This window comes from Leptinotarsa decemlineata, unplaced genomic scaffold (genome assembly GCF_025532065.1).
Source record: "Leptinotarsa decemlineata unplaced genomic scaffold, Ldec_3_MD MMD2_tig00026330_RagTag_RagTag, whole genome shotgun sequence".
Classification (NCBI taxonomy): Eukaryota; Metazoa; Arthropoda; class Insecta; order Coleoptera; family Chrysomelidae; genus Leptinotarsa; species Leptinotarsa decemlineata.
Window position 1 is genome coordinate 8,742,012 of NW_027412690.1, and position 21,875 is coordinate 8,763,886.

Genomic DNA, 21,875 nt, shown 5'->3' on the forward strand with positions numbered 1-21,875 from the left:
AGTGCTGGTGTTAACAAAATGAAGCCAGATTATATCTGTCGCAATCGCACAAAACTGGCCTCAAAAAAATATTGCAAATTTACATTTATTGTTGAGATACGAGTGTGAATTTTAAAAGCAGTGATTTGAAAATCTAGGTTTGTCTGGCCTTCACTTCGTTAAGGCGCATTTAGCCATACCATAAAGTCCAAAACTGACATATAATTCGTAAAAACTGTCAGTGTCAATTATTGAAAATATTAATTCCGTGTTCTGATTGGTTGTCCATGAGAAAAATTACCATATCTTGACTGAATGCATCTGGTACTTTACATTTTTACGGAACGCCATCGCTTGTGTAAATTGCGCGTTACTCAATCTATAAATCCAGCTAGTTGCTTGCAGAAGTTTGACCGATTTCCAAGTGTCTCTGAGCTTAGAAATACATGAGTAGCTGGTGAAATTGATACAACTTTAGAGTTGGAGAAGACGATATATCATATGTAGCGTTAAAAAAACATTGCCTATTATCCTACTAACTAGGTTGTAGTCAAAAACTAACCAGTTTATGCGTTCCAAAACTTTTAAAAATCTGTTAAAATCTGTTTTTCCGTTAACCAGCTGTTGCCTCCTTACGAACGACAACTCTTAAAAGTCGAAATTTGTGCGAGCTAAGGACTAACAAGATCTTACCTTTTAACGTGTGATTCCTAACACGGATTGGACGATAGGAATTGAAAATCGATATTTTGACCTTGCGGTTCGAACCACCGGTTCACACAGTGGTGTATCAAGTTAGTGAAACAAATCACTCACGTAACCCACCAGGCTATCGTCCCACCTAAATAAACGCTACTACATTTTTTATGAAAAACTGGTGACATTCGAAATGTTATCTTCTGAAAATCAGTTAATCAAACGTCAATCAAGTCACCGGCATATATTATACGGTTGCCAAATGTCAATACTGTTATGCTGACGTTTAATCGTATTCGAGTGTGTATTCAAAAACGATTCGTAGTGACGTCATTAATAATAAGATTCCCAGAAAGAAATGATTCACATTGTCAGGTGTCAAATTCAATAATAAAAACAAACATTTCAATTTCCTTTAACCTCCATTACAATCAGATTTGTTCAAGTTATAATTTTGCAGCATTGTTCAGTACATCCTTACAACATTATATTTTTTATTTATGACCGGGATATTATAAGCTTATATCGTCATAGTTACGCTATCAATAAAGAGGGTCATAACTCCCTTGGGACATTATAGATTTTATAATTCCCTCTACCTTTCACAAGTAAAAATAAATAGAAATGAAAACTGAACCATATTTTATTTATTCACGTCATTACAAATAATAAATGTACAATTTTGAAATGTTCCCTGAAAATTACTTCCGCCACTGGAAACAATTTCTTCTTTTGTATGGCTGGAGCTTCTGTTCACTACAGTCGAGGTACCTGCCTCTTCTGATGACAAAGTAGACAACATACGCGCCGTTTTATTTCTCAATTCGATGCTATCCTCCAAATACCCCTCCGCCACCGTGGAACTTTTCCAACCTCCGTGTCTTTTTAAGTTAGTCATAGTTGCTCCTGCATTGGCTAGAGCAGTAGCAGAAGTGCGACGAAGGCAATGTCCCGTATAGGAAGATGAGTTTGGCAATCCTAAATACATTGCGATTTTGCTGGGACATGTTTTTTCCAATTGGCTGAGATGTACATTTATTTTGTCGGAAGCTCAAAAAAATCGTTCAATACCTTTAGGACGCAAAGACATATAAAGTCTTAATAAAGGCAAAGCGGAGAACTCTTTTTCATCCACAACTGTAAATTTCTTCGATACACCAGTTTTACTTTCCGGTACGTTCACTACCATAACGGAATCCCGGTCCTCTATATCCGATATCTTCATATTCAAAAGTTCCTGACTTCTGCATCCTCCAAAATAACCCATAATCAAAACAACATATAACAAAAAAAAGGAAATAAATACACACAAAAAGTAAAATAAGAAAAAAATTACCTTATGCAATAAATGAATATCATTAGGAGCGTCCTTTAGGAATCTGATAACATCTTTAGGAGATAAAACAGCAGACTTTTTCGGCTTATAACTCTTACTCTTCCGTTTCAAAAAAGCCTGTAGTTCATTGAACTTGGTGATATTTCGTTTCTCATGTATAGTCACCATCGATTTTAGCATTGACCATTTAGTCCATAAAGAATTCGGACTATACGTTTCTGACTGAAACGAATAAACACAATTACTACCAAATCTACCGAAAAACATAGAAAATTCCTTATCAGTTCTTGAAAATATGCCAGAAATACAGTTTCAGTGACATCTTTTGGCATAACATTTTTCCGTGTCAGCCAGTCCAGATATATCTTGTATTCTTTTTGGTATACGGCTTCACTTTTCGATGGAATTAATGATTCTCCTGCTTGTTCAGCTTTTTTCAAAATATCCTCCATTATATTTGGGGTAGAAAACACGTTTTCACCGCAAACACAGCTTGATAACAAAGTTCTGTTTATAAACAAGTAACATAGCAACAACCTAGCAACAAGAAAACTCTACTATAATCAACGGTACCTGATTCAAATATACCGGGAAGGTAATGAATTGGTACATTTTTCCGTTTCAAAAATGAACAAAATTTTATTGAAATCGGTCAGAAATAAAATTATCTATGTACCACGGGAATTAATGAGCCTTAATAACCTCAGGCAATTGCTGTCCCTCGGGCCAGAGGCCCTCGGGACGCAAACTTTGCCATCGGTAATTAAGGCCCTCCTAATTCCCTTGATACATAAATAACTATAAATTTCATACTTGTGTTTGTTTTTCTCACTTTTGATATCATTTCTTTTTCTATTAGCTCGTACGAGCTAGTATTTTTATATTTATTCAATATTTGTATATTTATTTCAGATTAATTACATTTTTTTCCTCTCATATATTTCAAATTTGTTAATACCTTCCGAGACCGAGCCTCTCATACTTACACATTCAAGTAGATTTGAAATCATTAACTATAAAATTTGGAGCAAGCATTTACCTCTTAATAACGGCAACACTTAATACACCAGCTCTAACACAGTTACATCTCGCCAACGTACACTTAGGCTCTTTCAGTATATATACGACTTACCTGCTGTACCCTCAAGAAACCTCTCAAGTCCGATTGTCGGGGTCTCATACAGAGTTCTCGTTACTCATTATACGACCCTGGGGAAGGTCCCCGGATCCCTGGTAGAGAGTACCGCCGGGTGTGCCGGTTAGCGACGAGCGACGCTGACGCAAGATAGGACACGATCGGTGCGTCGGTATGCTCGTCATGTTGGTCATAGCACAGTAACGTACGGAGCCTCTCGAGGTTACAAAACGGGGCCCACTCTGAGAGATTTCTTTTTTTTTTTTACTTTTTCACATGGTATCACGAAAAACACTAGTTTAAAAAAACCGTTTATTTAATATAAATATAATTTAATGTAATATAAATAAAAGCAAATACACCAAGTACTTTCTTTTTGTAACTTAAAACTGAATGAAAGATTCATTCACAAAAATATCACCTGAATCAGTAATCACCAATAAAAAATTATCCTTTAATCCTATATAAAAATATTTTTTAGATTCATATCTCCGGCGGAGAATAGGAATGTATGGAAAAGAAACATATGCAGTTCTCTAAATTATGTAGTGAGAACATATACCTAATTCAATTCCAATTCATAAATATTTATTTAACACAAACAATGTTTATTCTTAATGTGGTCATCACATCAATATATTTATAATTATAATTTTGTTAGGACAAAAATGAAAAATAATCTTTCATTTCCTTCCAACATATGAAGACGAAGAAAGAAGGGCTACAAATTGTTTTGAATAAAATTTCCTAAATCCCTGTTTCATGGTAAATTTCAATAGTTAGGACTTCCATTGTCTAATAAGATATAACATAATTTGAAATCCTTGATGAAACAAACAAAATAGAAAATTGAAATGAATAGCTGGAATCATCACCCGAAGACGATTGTGGATACTAACAATCAAAACGTCATGAAGTAACTTGGATTGAAATCTTTCATTTTATAGTTCATTTTAATTGTCCGATTTTCAATTTCTTGCTTAATTTTTATTTTACTGTGATTTCATTCCAGGGTTTTTTTGTTTGATATAATTGTCATTTTCAGCTACTCACTTCAATTTTCAATTTTATCTGTTCTTTTAGGGATTTCAGGTCATATCATATCATATTAGTCCATGAAATTCACCTTAAAATTTTCGTAAATTTTCGAATTTATAATTTATAAATAGTAGGTAGTTCAAATGGCACGTGGCTAACAAACAATGCTTTGATTCTTTTTAGATTTATTTGCTGTCACTGTTTTTCCACTGAAAAAAATCTGTTTTTCCGTTAACCAGCTGTTGCCCCCTACGAACGACAACTCTTGAAACTTGTACGAGCTAAGGACTAACGATGTCTCATCTTTTAACGTATGATTCCTAGCACTATATTCATAGACTAAATTAAAGGCAGAAACAGAATGATTAAAGCATCAAAGATCCTGCAAATACCTGTTGAATTTGTATCTCAAGTCAATTTAGTTAATCCATATTAAAGACAATACAATGACGGTGGGTAACTGAAAAATCCAAAAAAAAAACTCTGACCAAAACAAAAGCAAGAGAAAAATTTCAAGAGGAAATAACAGAGAAGTTCACCACAAACCAAAGAGTAAAGCAAGGAGGCCCCCATTTTTCAACCCTATTCAAGAGAACAGATAGGTAATAAGGAAAACGTATATGAACACGAAAATATTTCTACATCAGCGGCGGCTCGTCAGAAGAGGCAAGGGAGGTTTAGCCTCCCCATAAAATTTGAGGCTATCCATCGCAATAAATTGAAAAATATTGACAAAATTATGATCATTTTTTTCTACAAATGCTTGGGTATCATTACTTTACCATTCATTTTTAATATAAATACATAATTTGCCCGAAAAAACACTGTCACTCACTAGGTAGTACGTACCACACTGTATCCTGCATCAACAAACGTCAAACGCACCGCCCATGAACGAATAAACCACCAACCCGAAATAATAAATGCCATTCGTTGTAAGGGAGCCAAGCCTCCGACCGCTTTAAAAAATACAAGCTCCGCGAGACCGAACCAACCAGCGACATACGACCCGATTTGTAATTTCAGTTGCGGAAATTATAGCGTTGGAGGAGGCTAGCCTCCAGTTGGTCTCCGTAAGTGTACGACTGCGTTTGTTTTTTATTTGATTATTCGGACGGGATGCCGTGACGAACCGGGACTGAAAAATATTTCGGTAAATCGTTTTAGTGTTTCTTGATAATATTTGTTATTTGTGTATAAAACAGGCAGTATTGTATTATAGCAGTGCTTTTTGGTAATATGTTTAATGTGTTTTTAAAGTGTTTTCTTTAAATTTCAAGGTGTTTTCAGGTTTCACTTTTCGGTTAGTTTTTTTTTCCCATTTATTATGGATAAGTTGGACGAAATTAAAAAATCTGACGATATAGTCAATTGGTTACAGACAAATAATTTCAAGTCTTCATCTTATAATAATAAATTTTACATTATTAAAACTCTGGGAAGGCCTCAACCAAATTTGATTTCAAATAAAACGTCAGATAATCGACAAAATCGAGGATTTAATATTAGTTGGTACGATAAATGCGATTGGTTAACCGGCTTCATTAAACGAGAAAAACTTTTTTGTTAGCCTTGTGTTTTATTTTCCGTACAAACCGAATACCAAACGTGGTCTAAAATAGGATACTTCGATCACAAGTTTTGCTTTTTGTTAGAAATATTTAAATTAATATTTGAACATACCGATGCCGATGTTGTTTTTTCTATTCTTCAAAATAAATCAACAGATATTAATTACTCAAAACAACGGTTAAACAATTTAACAGAAATTTTAATGAATTTTAGAAATAACTATACATTTTTCAATAATATTTTCAATCAATTGATTTAACTCTCGAACCGCCGGGGCAGAAAAACAGAAAAACCAATTTAGACTTACCTACACGATTTGAGACAAAATTATAAACAGATTTATAATGAAATATTGGACAACTTTTTAATGCAAATCAAAGTTAGATTTGAAGATTTACCTAAATTAGACTACTTTGATTTGTTGTTATTTGAAAAATGTTCTTCCTATACCAAAGATATTCCCCAAAAATGTTATAACGACTTAATAGCTCAGTATCCATTTTTCGATGAAAAATGAATTATCCGTAATATACAGCGACCCTCAAATGTTTCAAAGTTACAAGTCTTCTTCAGATTTATTGAATTTTATGTTTGAAAATGAAAAATTGAAAATGATTTATATTAAATAACTCAAAGACAACCCTTTTTTCTTGTTTTGGTTTTTTTAATGGTCAGTTTTATACGTATAATTTTTGGCAATACACAATTTTTGTTTGCATTTATGCAAATATTACGTATTTTTTTTTTAAATAGGTGACGATTAATTAATTAAGCCTCCCCTGCTCTCCAATGCACGAGCCGTCACTGATAATCCAATTATTGTGTTGGCAAATGATATGTCAGAAAACTAAGTCTTCGGAAAAAAAACTAAGTGAAAGGACAAAAATAAAGATACTTAAAACATTAATACGACTACTTATCACATCTGGGAGAAACACCGGCGATGAATAATTGAACTAATGGTGAAAAAACGTTTTTTAAAAACAAGTGCCAAAACAAATTCCCTCTAAATTGAATCAAACCCATCAATTCAATACATTACAATTTTTTTTATATGATACAGAATCTTGAGGCCATTTATCGCCACATCAAGATCAAATTACATAATGCATTCTTATTTATCTCGACAGGTGTACCTTACAACAAAATTTTATATATAAATATGGAATAAGATAAATATAGAAAAAGGGAACTTACCCACCGCAGAACACGATATTAAATAAGGAAACATAATCCTTAATCCGAATGGAATAAACAACAATGATGATGACTAAATAATCATTAATACCTCCCTCGTCTTCAGAAAATGTTTCACGCAGAATGAATATAAAAAAAATCTGAACAAAAAATCCTCCATTTTTTTCTTCTTCTAATCAGTTTCGAATTAAAATCAATGGTATCACAATCAAACAAACTTTGCTTGTCAACCACGCACCATTTCAGATGTAACTGACAGTTCATTACATCTCCAAAGACTTCTAACCTTTTTTGGACTCGTCCACATTTTCTTTGTCTTTCAAAGAACTCTTACTCCCACTACTAGTAATATTACTTGACCCATCACCTTTATTCGTACTGAAAGAGTCTACAGCCATATCTTGGACAGATGAACGATCACCGAGGGAACTTCCTGTGTACACAATACCTTTACCGGTATTTTTAATGGTACGCTTCATGAAACCTTTAGGCGTCAATATTTTAGCATTGTGGGCTACGGTCACTACATTACCTACGGTAGTAAGTGTGTCTCCCGTTAAGGTACTTGCTGGATAACCATACCTGAAAAATCAGAACACCAATTTGTATTTTGAGAAATTAAAATTATTCTTTGATTGGTAGAGGATATATGGTGAAAAATTAATTTTTCGAAATGCATGTGAGAGACAGTTACCTACTTTTATCATGAACAATGTCACGTTCTTTCATAATAATCAACATATTAACAACACCTTATTCATAAAAGTTCAAATGCAAACTAATAATGATATATTAAACTACTTCATCATCTGATAAATCTCATAAAATAAATTTTGTTAAATACAGTTGGGACGATACAATAATGCACATGTGTCAGTCAAAAAAATACATGATAAAATACAAACTTTTATACATCATCTTTTTTTCTACCAGTAAAAAAGGAAGGCAAAATAGTCAATGTTTACATTTAATCAGAGACAGCTTTTGATTGAGTGATATACTGCACTCAGAGGTTATTATAATAATAATAATAATAACCCTAGCGGCTGATGAACTTGGTTTAGTTTTCGATACTGAATGAGGTGATCACAAGTCTGTCACTGAGTTAGAACCCATTTAGCAAAAAAGGCCACATAAAAACCGCAGAGAACTTCAATACTGTGACAACACAAGGACGAGAATGAGCCAATGGGGTTATTTTCAACACCATTAAACACCTCGTGCCTCAATTATATGAAAATGTTCAACCTTAATCGAATCGGATAGAGCACAACAAAATTGTGGAGCATAGTAGTTGAGTCCATTGTCCATTACTATTTTGTGTGACCCAATGATGATTTAGATATATGTTTTGGATCCTCTGGTGTGGTATTCATGTACGTCAGAGTGACTTGTGAAGTTGATTTTAATATAAATGGGGTACTGGAAAATGTAAGCTAGGAACCGTTAGTATGTGTGGAGCTTTAAAGGCATCTTTACAGTCATTGCTGTAATCCAAGTTGGACAAGACCCTAATAGCTTCTCTTTGCAGGCTAAAAACTTCTGCAGCAAGTAGGGAGTGCGCTCATGAAATAATTGCATATGATAAAGAGTGTATGAATGCATAAGCGTAGAGTAGTATTTCATTGTTAGCAGTTCCATGCAAGTTACAGGTGTCTCTGTGATACTGCCATGATAGTTTTGTATCTGTAAGGATTCCTAGGAATTTAACGGACTCTATACAGGAGAAATCTTCGATGTTTCGTAAGGAGAATATATTTTACGTTTTACTGTCATTTACTTCAAGTCTGTTTACAAGAAATCAGTCATGTATAAAATAATTTGAGTTATCTATTGTTCGTCTGAGTCTACTTAAGTTTCTGTCAAAATGAATCATAGTTGTGTCATTTGCACTGTAGTGAGGCAAGTGGTAGGTCATTTATGAATACCAAACTCGGGATGTTTATGATATAAGTTTTTATCTGATCAAGTTCATCTAACATAATATCATTGGTCCAATAACTGCAATCACGAATAGCAATTTACTTGCCGGAACATTTCCTAACTTTTGTAAAGCAGCCAAGGTACTGCCTGCTCATAGAAATGGAGACCCAACCCTCCCAGTAAATTATCCTTCAGTTGAATTCATATAAATAATTTCAGAAAATCTTGTACCTGAATGCTACAAAGGCTGGCACAGTTTATTATGAATCATACCTGTGTTCCACAATCTTGACTGTGTTCTCCTTGAGGTTAGTCCCCAAGATGCAGGCAGATGTCTCCAAACCCCTGTAGATTGTAGAGAAGCCTTCAACTGCTCCTGCAGCAACTGTTAGTGCTCCTTTCATTTTGTCAGATGCTTCCTGTTCGGACATGTGAAACCCGCTAGATAGAAGTCTCGTTCCTTGCTTCTGGATGTGAGGGGCCAAAAATTGCCCTAAACGCACAGTAGCACAACCGACTTTCTCCGCTAGAAACAATAGTTATTATTATAATTAGGTGGAAAAAGCATAATACCTATCTGGTATCATAATTTATTATTATTCTCACCGACAAATTCTGTAATCTGAGCTGCTTTTCCTGTAGCAGTTTGAGCAATCTCCATACCCCTGGATAATGATGGTGGTATATTTGCAGGTCTTTCTGTGCTCTGCAGATTGTTAATAACTTTTGGTGTTGTTCTATTCATAAAGTCACCCGCCTTCTGGGCCCCTCTGATAAGACCTTGAGAGACGAACCAAGCACCTAAGAGAAAGCATGTAAATAGAAGTCAAATCTTAATCTTCAGAGGTCACTTCATGATCATTTTGGAAATATTTATTATTTTTTACAGTGGTTTTTATTTATTGAAGGAGGGTATAATGTTGAACTCAAGTATTTCAAACAACTGATGATGCTTGAAGTATTTTTGGAACACTTTAGATATCATATTTCATAACATTGCTTTCAATAGTATTCAAAGATACAATAAAACTCACCGTCAACAAGTTTTGTTGATATCCTGGTGCTGTAATCTGTTGATACAGTTTGCCTTCTTTTCCTCCAATCTTCAATTGCTTCGCCAGTTGGTGAACTTATGATACCATGCAAGATACTCTCCAATAAATCGAAAACCTCTTTATCAGCATCACTAGGCAACAGTATCCCAACAGAAGAGCCTAAAAATGTTCATTGGAAACTACTCATACACTTTTCTCATAAAGTTTTAGGTCAGGTGAATTCTACAGTATGATGTTAGTGTCTCTAATAATCAGTATTGATGTTGTCGGGGTTCCGCAGATAGAATAATTTTGTCAATTCAATTCATTGAGATGCTTGGTTACAGAAATATGTGAAAATATTCCAAATAAAGGAAGAAAGCAATTAATTTCAAAATAAACTCTTAACAATGATGTGTAGTTCATATATTTATTGATTTATTACACTAACATTTGTTTGTACCTTCAGTTAAGTTTTTGTACTCACCCGGTATTGTGGCATTCAAATCTGGTAAAATAAAAGCACCATAATCAGTACGATAGCAAGGAGACACTCCAGGAACTAAAGGATAAACCCAAGTTCCTATTTGTAGCACAGCTTTTGGAGCGTTTGGTTCTGTACCTATAAAAAGCAAACTGAACTTTGTTCACTAGATACAAATAAACAATACCTTCTACTAAAGAAATCTTCATAACTTCAGGATTTCGGGTTGAAGTAACTTCACCGTTTGGTGAGATGAAATACACTCTGATATTGTCATGAGTATAGATCACTTCCTCCTGCATATTTTGATTGGGATCGATGCTCAGTTCTCTGAGCGCTGTTGCTAAATCCTGATATGTTTTGGGAGCCTCATCTTCAGAGGATGAAACGACTTCTTCGTAAGATGGTGGTGATTCTTCAGGAGGTGTAGAAGATGTTTCAGCAGAAGCCTGTATCGAGTTGATCCTCGTTAAAACTTCTGCCCTGGCTTTTTTTATTTTTTGAATCATAACGCATGCTTTCTCCCAAGTTATATCGGGATTATCGGGACACTGCACCTGTATACGCAGGGCTTCATCTATAAGATTTATACCTTTTTTATACTTTTCTATAGCCTGAAAAACAATCATTACATGATTGAACTAGCTTTTTTTCTAATACAAAATTACCTCGAGAGGTTCTTCCCGTTCTTCTAGAGATATAGCTTGATCAATGGTGCTGAAGGCTTCATCATGTTTGTTTTTGATTTCACTGTATATTTTGTTCCATGCAGAACTGGAACTGGAGCCACCAATTTTCTTTTGAGACATATTGCAAGATATCTTATAGTATATCACACTTTCACTGAAATATTTATATTCTATTCCTTGGAAATATTTACGATTTCGTTTTCTCCACGTTACTAACAAAACTGGAGCACGATAGTTGTGAAAGATATAAATGTCAACAAGTATCAGCTAATTTAAGAAATTGCTAGGTTATTATATACTATAATGCGTACTATCAATTTTCAATCGCAAATATATGAAAAGAATTACAGCAAATGGTCAGAGTACAAATAGCACCAACCTTTGGCCTTTGGATGAGTCAAATGATTATTTTCGATAACTCTTATAACAAAGAATTTATTACTCGACAAACTTTTAAATTTTCCGCCAGAAGTATATTCCAGAAAAAATATACTCGGAACCACGGAACCAAAAGTGTTGTTCATTGGTAACACTCTCTCTCTCTATCTACCTAGGCGCATTGGTAAAACTAGTTTTACTGTTTTACAAATGTGTCACAGGACGAAGTCAAGTTCGAAGACGTTTATTCATTTTTGGTTTTGTTAGTATTTGGTTACTTAGTTTATTAGTTGCTATAGGCTCATGCCTCTTCATTACATAGTGGATCTGTCAAATTGCTATATACATTAGTAGGTAGTCACTCGGGGCGATAAGGATAAGATTATAATATTATGTCATTTGTTGTTTAATACATATAATTAAAAAAAAACTAAGAGATGTTTCAAGAAAAAGAAATCCAACATATTTCAATTTTAGGATTCAAGTAAAAAATATTCAAGAAAAATTACCATAATAAACTGAATAACTGGTGAGCTTGCAATATTTTCTCGTGTACTCACATTATTGGCGTCCAATTATACTCATTTTTATATAATAAAAAGTTGAAACATTTTTTCAATTAATTTCTGTAGTGGTAAATTCATCTCATCAATTGAGATTAAGAGAGTTTTTTATAGTATATGTGATTTTTTTAAAATTCATACTCTGTGATCAATTATATGCAATTTGAATTTATGTTGGTATATTTTATCTTTTTTTATGTATATTATTATTTTATTTTAATGTACTACTTTACCCACCAATTGACAATTCCAAAACATGTAAGCCATGTCGTAAAATGGAAATAAATATTGATTGATTGATTGATCAGAATCATTAAATTGTATTTGAATGACGTTTCATTGTGAGATTTTCACTAAACAGTTCACAAAACATAACGCGCGTTTCACTATAAAATTAGATTTTTCAGCTATTGTATAATGAAACGCATGTTATATTCGATTTCATAAACTGTTAGCTATACTCCTAAATGGAAGTAAAAGCCAGAAACATAGAGAAAGAGAGATAACTGTTTGCTGAAAATCTCACAGTACAGATAGTATTAAAATACGTTATCATAAATTTTCATCAAGTATCGACCAATAAAATACTATCTCATAGAAAAATCAAAGAATGTTTTCAATGGAGAAAATATTACTTATTTTCTTGCCTTTGTCAAGTTTGAATATTCACATAATTTGTGAAATCACTAAATTCTACTTTCCTCTTCGAGCTACAAAGCTCCTCATCGTCCCAGTTACGACAGCAATCCTCTTTGTCGTTTTTCTATGATTTATTTCTGCTGAATTATCTTCATGATCGAAGCATTGGCGACTTTTCAAAACCTTGAAATCTTTAATAGTAGATCAATTCATCACATCAGAGTACTAACTAATGTAGATGAAAATAAACAAATTACGGAAGCTCAGAATGGCCATATATTTTTATTATTGTTTCTTGAAAACTCCGGCTTCAAAAGTCAAAATTTCGCTCCTCTCTGCGCGTACCTCGCTACGCCCATGCATAACCCTGGATTTATTTCAGTCTCCACATGTTCCTTTGATAAACAAAAAAGTACAGTACAAGAATCCTCTTTATCGTCTACTCTACCTCTATCGTCTACAAGTATTTTTTCAACCATTTGTTTATAAATTCAAATGTCAAATTTCGACTTCAAACTCTCAACTCGACGTCAATCTCGAAATTTAGACTTGAATTTCTCAATTTTCACTTCTTGAAATTTTGACTTTAGTTTCTAAAATTTGGCTAATCGCACAATCAACAAATGCAATTGAATATATCCACTAATACTGTTAGTATCCAATGTTTCGAGCAGTGATTTCTTCAGGTATTGAATTGATGAAATGTTTAATCAACGAACGTAAAATCAGCCAAGTTAAGTTATTCAGCGATACTCATTGAGCATTTTTAATCAAGTAATCAGAAACAAATATGTTTCAAATGGACCAATGAGTGAATTCACCGATGAATGGGTTATAAAACATTGCTGCATAAACTTTACTTGCCTCAAATATCTGTATTTGAAATATTTATTCAAAATATGCACAAAGTTCAGCAAAAGACGTTGATAGCTTAATGAAATATTGTATAGTGAGAGTTTCAAATCCTGGTTGCAGCACTTTTTTTATTTTATTTTAGAAAGTACTTAGGTAGAAAAATTGAACAGTAATTTTTCATTGATATAACAGATATAACGTAAGAATATATTTTTAGTGTTTCTGTAAATATGGATTGCATTTCATAGTCACATTGCTCACGGAAGCTGTTGATAAATACTCATAATTATCTTACAATTTTTTCAAACACGTTATTTTCAACACAAGAGTAACGATTTTTTTATGTAAAATAGTATAATAGTATAATAATATTGTTCCAAATGAACAGTCTTTGTTTCCAAAGGATGCGGTCTTTCTTCGGACTGTTTTTATGTAGGGTGGTGAATAACGAAAAAACAACTTTTCAAAAAATGAATGGAATGTCAAAAAATTTTGACAAACAACAGATTCAGTGTGAGCTTACGGAAGTGGCAACATCGTCACCTTTATTGAAAGAGGCCGGTTTCCATTTTGTGAAATATTCCACACGTGAAAAGTACGAACTTCCTGTTAATTTTTCAAAAGTTGTATTACGAAGTATAAAAAATATTATAAAATGCTATCCGCCGCACGTGCCCTGAGTAGGAAAGCCCTCGATTGCTCAAAAGTACATTTTGACAAAGTAGGAAATCGAAATTTCAGCCATTTATTGAACAAGGTGAGTGTAACGAAATATTCTTCAATTTTCGGTGGATTTGACCTTTTTCTGTACTAGTGTTATGCAATAACTGTAAATGTATAAAAAAAAGGTTTTTAAATTATATTTTTCATTAAAACGTAGTGCTCAAGGTCATGTGTGAAAATTATTTAAGTAAGGTTAATCTGGATTGCACAACTATTGAAGATATGACATCAAGGAATATACTTTAACCATCTAATTTTTTGTAGACATCACCTTTATGTGCCCTAGGCCCAAAACACGATGTACATTTACGAAACAAGTAAGTTTTTCCTGTTGAAAATGAATGTTCGCTTACAAGTATTTTGCCTTTCAGATCAGAGGGTGTCAAAGGGGCTGTTATTGGAATCGACTTGGGCACAACAAATTCGTGTGTTGCCGTCATGGAAGGAAAGCAAGCCAAAGTAATTGAAAATGCCGAAGGTTCTCGAACAACTCCTTCGGTTGTAGCATTTACTAAAGACGGGGAACGTTTAGTTGGAATGCCTGCAAAAAGACAAGCTGTTACAAACTCCGCAAATACATTTTATGCCACAAAACGTTTGATTGGCAGACGATTTGAAGATGATGAAGTCAAGAAAGACATGTAAGTATCAATTTTTAATGTTGACTGAAACATGGTTTGTTAGCAGCTTTAAAGATAAAAACTCTCATAAAAAACGGTATATCTACCGTTTGAATTATGGCAATACTAAATTTTGGTCAAATATGTTTAAAAACATTACCACATATAGAGTGACCCGTAAAGTCTGCATCATGTGGAACTTTTTACTAATAGTTTTATTTGAAAATTTTGACTGCTGTCAATTCATGATTCAGCTAAGATGAAAAATAATTTAAAAAAAATTGGTTCCATTATCCATTTTTTTTTTTACAAAAATTACAAAAGTGGACTCATTGTGATTGTGTGATTTTTGGTCAATTTTTTGGAAATGTCACCATTGTTGTAAAATAAGACTCCGCAACATGAAACATTTTAGTTATGACAATAATTGGTTTCAATTTTTTTTTGTTTTCAAGTAGTGTCATATTAAATGTGGTTTTCTACAAATTCCAAATATGGTTATAAAAATTTGGTCACGTGTGATTGAAAGTCATTCTATGATTGAAAATAATTTCTACTGTACAGTGATATTTAATTTTTCAATTTATAATACTTTGAACATACTCAATTATCATTATTTTACAGAAAGTAATTATTATTAAGTTAAAACTTGAAAGTAATTTTCACTTTCAAAGAACTTTTAAATGATGTCTTATGGCTTTTGCTAGGAAAACCGTTTCATACAAAATTGTAAGAGCATCAAACGGGGACGCTTGGGTACAAGGCAGTGATGGAAAAATGTACTCCCCAAGTCAAATTGGAGCCTTTGTCCTAGTGAAAATGAAAGAGACAGCAGAAGCGTATCTGAATACCAAAGTTAAAAATGCAGTCGTTACTGTTCCCGCCTACTTCAATGATTCTCAGAGACAAGCCACTAAAGATGCAGGACAAATTTCTGGGCTTAATGTTTTGAGAGTAATTAATGAACCTACGGCTGCTGCTCTGGCATATGGAATGGATAAAACAGAAGATAAAGTGTAAGTCATCACAAAATTTTAACAAACTGTTTAGTAAACCTCATTAGTAGATGGTCAATATTGTTTTAACCTTTCAGAATTGCGGTATATGACTTGGGTGGTGGAACCTTTGATATATCCATCCTGGAAATTCAAAAGGGTGTATTTGAAGTAAAATCCACCAACGGAGACACCTTCCTTGGTGGTGAGGACTTTGACAATGTTCTTGTCAACTATCTCGTATCAGAATTCAAAAAGGAACAAGGTATAGACATCACTAAAGACCCAATGGCGATGCAGCGACTCAAGGAAGCTGCTGAGAAGGCAAAGATCGAACTGTCTTCTTCGCTTCAAACAGACATCAACCTTCCATACCTCACTATGGATGCATCAGGACCAAAACACATGAATCTCAAACTCTCTCGCTCAAAATTCGAAAGTCTAGTTGGGGATCTCATTAAAAGGACCATCCAGCCTTGCCAGAAGGCTTTGAAGGATGCCGAAGTAGCTAAGTCTGATGTTGGAGAAATTTTGTTGGTGGGTGGTATGTCTAGGATGCCAAAGGTTCAGAGCACAGTCCAGGATATTTTCGGCAAACAGCCCAGTAGGGCAGTGAATCCTGATGAGGCTGTAGCTGTGGGAGCTGCAGTTCAGGGAGGTGTTTTGGCTGGAGATGTTACTGACGTCTTACTTCTGGATGTTACTCCCTTATCACTTGGAATTGAGACCCTTGGAGGAGTGTTTACACGTCTCATAAACAGGTAAGAAGATTGTTTTGGAAATTTGAAGGCTTGGTGATTTACATGTGAGAAAGTTTTTTTCATAGTTTTATAGTCTGATCTGATTGAGACATTTTTATTAGGATCTCTAAATTTTTTTATGTTTCTTTTCAATTCTCAGATAATTGCCAATCCTAACTAAGTCAGTAAGAAGAGAAACATTTACAAATAGGTATTAAACATTTGTGTCAAATAGAGGACACGCCTAATCGTTGATTCATGTTTAAATTATAAAATATTTTGATTTCAACATTTATTTTGTGATATTGATGACTTATTTATTTTGTGGAATTTCATCTTCAATAATTAAATGATATAGATAAAATACTGTGTCTAATTTCCGCTTACTTAATGTATTGATATTAATACGACCAAGGTTTCAGTTTTTACACCATTCTCAAGTATTCTAACACTACTGACCTAAGAGAAATATCTGAGTATATATATCCGAGAGTAGGTAATAAGATATATACCTACATTCATTAATACCAACTATATAAACTTCAAACTGTGATTAATTGCGTTGTCATCTTTATAAATTCAATAGTGGAGACCTATATAAATCTGTTTGTTCGTTAAAGGTTCTATATTTTGAGTTTTTAATTGATTTATTGATATCCATGGTTTCCAACAAGTTCATTTTCCTTCCTTTACTACATGTATGTAAGATTTTGAGATTTTCTTTTCTCATTTTGTGGTTTGTTTCTTGTAGATGTTCGTACATAGAAGATTTTTTGTCTACATTGACGTGATCACGGAGTCTTACTTCGAAATTTCTACTCTGGCATGTATATACTACAGAGCATTCACTACATTCTATTCTATATATGCCAGATCTCTTCATTCTGTCATGTCTAGGTTCATATTTAATGCAAAACCTAGACGTGACAGAATGGCATATATAGAATAGAATGCAGTGAATGCTCTGCGGTATATACAGGCCAGACCAGTAGAAATTTTGAAAGAAAGGAAAATGAATTTGTTGGAAGCCATGAAAATCAATAAATCAATTGAAAACTCAAAATATAGAACCCTTAACGAACAAACAAATTTGTGTAGGTCTCCACTTTTGAATTTATAAAGATGACAACGCAATTAATCACAGTTTGAAGTTTATGTAGTTGGCGTTAATGAATGTAGGTATATATCTTATTACCTACTTTCGAATATATATATATATATACTCAGATATTTCTCTTAGGTCAGTAGTGTTAGAATACTTGAGAATGGTGTAAAAACCGAAACCTTGGTCGTATTAATATCAATACATTAAGTGGAAATCAGACAAAGTATTTTATCTATATCATTTAATTCAACACATATGTTACCTTCACCAAAGTTGTGAAAACTGCTTTGAACTGAAAAATTTTAAAATGCCGATATCTGATAATGAATGATTTACAATTTCCTCGGCGATTTTTGAATAATTTCAAATTCATCCAGCTGCTGGATTAAGCAAATCACCTTCTACCACATCCAACGGTAAAAAAATGTATGGGCCTTCGCTGTTGAAGTACAAAATATACGAGGTTTGTTCAAAAAATTAGTTGAATTTTCATTTTCCTCGAAAAATTTGTATTCATTTCTATTTTGTCCCCTTCAGCACAATTTTGTCATTTTTTAGTCTGGATAACAAATTCAATTTAACAAAGTATGTAAAATGCTCCAGATAATGTAATATATTATTTTTCAAAGAAACACGACCATCCCCACGAAAAAGAGTCAGGTCTTCTCCACTGCTGCTGACGGACAGACCCAGGTGGAAATTAAAGTCCATCAAGGTGAACGTGAGATGGCGGGAGACAACAAGCTTCTTGGTCAATTCTCCTTGGTGGGAATCCCCCCTGCCCCCAGAGGAGTCCCTCAAATAGAGGTCACCTTCGACATCGATGCTAACGGAATCGTACATGTATCTGCCAGAGACAAGGGAACTGGCAAAGAACAGCAGATTATTATACAATCTTCGGGAGGTTTGAGCAAAGACGAAATCGAAAACATGGTGAAGAACGCCGAACAGTATGCACAGGCGGATAAGGTGAAGAAGGAGAGAGTGGAAGCCGTGAATCAAGCTGAAGGTAGGTGATAGTTTTTTATTTAAAATAAGTTAGGTAATGTGGAGAAGAGCTTCAGAGTTCAAAGGATTTCTAAAATTTGAGAACAATAACTTGAAACAGCCTTGTTGCACGATTTTCAAAACTCAAAATTATATTTTGGGAAAAAATGTATAAAGACAGTAGTAGAAAGCCAAAAAGACTGATCTATTCTAAAAAAGATCTCTTGAGATGTGTGGAATAGCGGGAAAGAAAGGTTTTGGCATTCTACTTCTCCATTATCATTATCCACCTGATGGATTTAGAATGATGTAATTTTACAGGTATCGTTCACGATACGGAAACCAAAATGGAAGAGTACAAAGATCAACTTCCCAAGGAAGAATGTGACAAATTGAAGGAAGAAATAACCAAAGTTAGAGAGCTGTTGGGCAAGAAAGACGACGTTGATCCCGAAGAGATGCGTAAAGCTACCTCAACATTGCAGCAGTCTTCACTTAAACTATTCGAAATGGCATACAAGAAAGTGAGTATTTTTGAAGGAATGGTGACTTTATTAACTGATTTGACGTGTCTAGCTGATAATTTGAATATGAACTTCTAAAAATGAAGGCAAAATATTTATAATTGCGATTTTTTTAGATGGCCGCAGAACGAGAGGGATCCAGCAGCAGTAGCAGTCAGGAGCAACAGAGCAGCGAGGAACCAAAAGAGAAAAAGGAGGAGAAAAATTAAGTTTTCAGAACTCGAGTTGAAAACATTCTAGTGTAAAATTTTGTGATGAAATCGGTTACGTTTTGTTGAAAGGTGTGTTTACTTTAAATCTATCACCTTTGAAAACGTATATTACATTGTTTTTCCAATTGAAATGAGCCAGTTTTTGTTTATGGAGCTGTTTTGATTAGGGAAAATTCACAATACTTGAAGCAGAACTGACTGAGAGAATGAATGCTGTATGGATTTGTTATGTGTTGTTTTTTTATAGTTCCGTAACTATTTTTATCTGATATGTATTTCTGTTGATTAGTACAATAAATTTGCTATATAATGTCTTATTTTCAATTCATCACTTGGAATAGTAATAAAATAAGCAAAAAAATTGTTGAACGGTTTTATTGAAAAAAAAAAGATATGAAAAATAATTCGGGGGTCTTAGGTAGCATTCATCACACCACTCTCCTCGACAATCTACGGTATTGATCAGATAAAAAAATAATGTCGTTGGGCGTAAGCGTAACCTGAGTAAATATGTATATAATGGGTGTTTTTTATAGAGGTATAGAACTTTAAGTTGGCATTACTTTTCAAGATGGCGACCGATTTAACAGCTGTCAAGTGATTTATTCTTAGTTTGGTTTGGCAATTCATCATGAATAGACTCACGCCTGAACAACGCTTGCAAATAGTGCAATTTTATTTCGAAAATAATGGTTCTGTGCGGAAAACGTATCGCGCACTACGTCCATTTTATCGTCGACAAAATCGTCCATCAGAGCAGTTAATTCGATTAACCATGGAACATTTTCGCACCACGTTTACTTAGATTTATTGAAAGACACGTTTGGTGACCGCCTAATTTCATGTTTTGGACCTGTGAATTGGCCTCCAAGATCTTGTGATTTAACACCGCTAGACTACTTTCTGTGGGGCTATGTAAAGTCATTGGTCTATGCGGATAAGCCACAAACGCTTGACCATTTGGAAGATAACATTCGCCGTGTTATTGCCGATATACGGCCACAAATGTTGGAAAAAGTCATCGAAAATTGGACGTCCAGATTGGACTACATCCGCGCCAGCCGTGGCGGTCATATGCCAGAAATCATATTTAAAATGTAATGCCACAAGATTATCTTTCGGATAAATAAAATTCATGTCAATCGAATAATCCATCGTTGTTTTATTGCAACTTAAAGTTCTATACCTCTATAAAAAACACGCTTTACTATGCCCAACGATTTTATTATTTTTTATCTGATCAATACTGTAGATTGCTGAGAAGAGTAGTGTGATGACTGCTACCTAGGATCTTCAGAATTATTTTTTAGTACATTATCTACATCATTATCTTTTTGTTTCAATAAAACCATTTAATATAATTTTTCTTAACTATTTTCAAGTTCTTAGTTTCTAATTTTGTTACTCAATTTTTCTCATTCTGTTTAGTTCATTTAGTGCCAAGGCAATATGTAATCTGCCATTTAGTAGTTGCCGCCATCTTGAATTTTCATCTTTTCAAAGTGTACCACTATTCTTCTTGTCAAACCCTGTCATTTGACACCCATATTGAGGTAGTTGTAAAACCATCTGTAATCTGCCATTTTGTGTCTGCGGCCATCTTGGATTTACAATGATACAGAATTCATTGAATTGTATTGTCATCAAAACTAAATGTGTGTACCAAATATCAGATCAATGTGCCAACAAACAGGACAAGCTAAATAAAACGACTGAATAAAAACATAGTCCACCATCTTTAGGGAATTCTGTCATATTGTATTCACGGTGACGCCATTTTATTTCCCGTGTTCTTTTACCCTTTCATTTGATACCCATATCGTGGAGGTGTACAGAAACTAGTCCGCCATATTGGATTTTGTATGAGGTTATTTTTCACATTCTTCTCAGCAAAACCACATCATGGGAGTGCATACAAAACTAGTCCGCCATTTTGAGCGGTCCACCATATTAGTGTAGAATGATATATCTTAGCTAATCAAGCATTGTCTTCCAAACTGAATGTGTATGCAAAATAACAGTTCGATATGTCGAGAATAACTGATTCAAATGAAAGATCCGAGAATTAGCATGAACATTGCAAGTTAAAAATAAGCTTATGACTTCATATGAATTACAGTGGTAAAAATATAACACTATATGTTTTATGTCCACGCATGATATACCATATATTTAGTGCAAATATATGTATCGTTTTTATTTGGAAATACTGTTTTTCGTTATTTTAAAAGGCACAAATTGATTCTGGTTCTGAATATAATTTATCCAACTGAGCGAAACCTTATATCATAATATTGGAATTTTGATGACAACAGTACAATGTACGGTTCAAATCACAAAACAGTTTCAGACATACACCTGCATCAATCTGTTTGATTATTTGATTCATTAATGGGAATATTAGTTAACTTTTGTTGAATATTACTGGAGTTTTTTCCCAACACCTCGACA

At 33.8% G+C, this 21,875-nt stretch overlaps 2 protein-coding genes across 3 annotated transcripts; one reads left to right on the forward strand and one right to left on the reverse strand.

Moving 5' to 3' along the window:
- Positions 1–3,444: 3,444 nt before the first annotated feature.
- On the reverse strand, positions 3,445–11,597 carry spartin. Of its 2 annotated transcripts, none has more exons than XM_023162802.2 (8): positions 11,463–11,597; positions 11,063–11,237; positions 10,582–11,008; positions 10,398–10,532; positions 9,911–10,090; positions 9,483–9,677; positions 9,150–9,402; positions 3,445–7,535 (listed from the first exon to the last, which is right to left on the reverse strand). In XM_023162802.2, the coding sequence occupies exons 2-8, from the start codon at positions 11,201–11,203 to the stop codon at positions 7,235–7,237; spliced, it is 1,632 nt and encodes a 543-aa protein (XP_023018570.2). In that variant the 5' UTR covers positions 11,204–11,237; positions 11,463–11,597; the 3' UTR covers positions 3,445–7,234. The 2 variants fall into 2 exon arrangements, with proteins under 2 accessions (XP_023018570.2, XP_074039165.1); XM_074183064.1 differs by lacking the exon at positions 11,463–11,597 and adding an exon at positions 11,301–11,436.
- Positions 11,598–14,040: 2,443 nt separating this feature from the next.
- On the forward strand, positions 14,041–19,734 carry Hsc70-5 (Heat shock protein 70 cognate 5). The gene is made up of 8 exons (XM_074182940.1): positions 14,041–14,275; positions 14,506–14,558; positions 14,613–14,882; positions 15,569–15,877; positions 15,955–16,617; positions 18,331–18,710; positions 19,010–19,212; positions 19,329–19,734. Exons 1-8 carry the CDS (start codon positions 14,174–14,176, stop codon positions 19,419–19,421), a joined length of 2,073 nt encoding a protein of 690 aa, XP_074039041.1. The 5' UTR covers positions 14,041–14,173; the 3' UTR covers positions 19,422–19,734.
- The last annotated feature ends 2,141 nt before the right edge of the window (positions 19,735–21,875 follow it).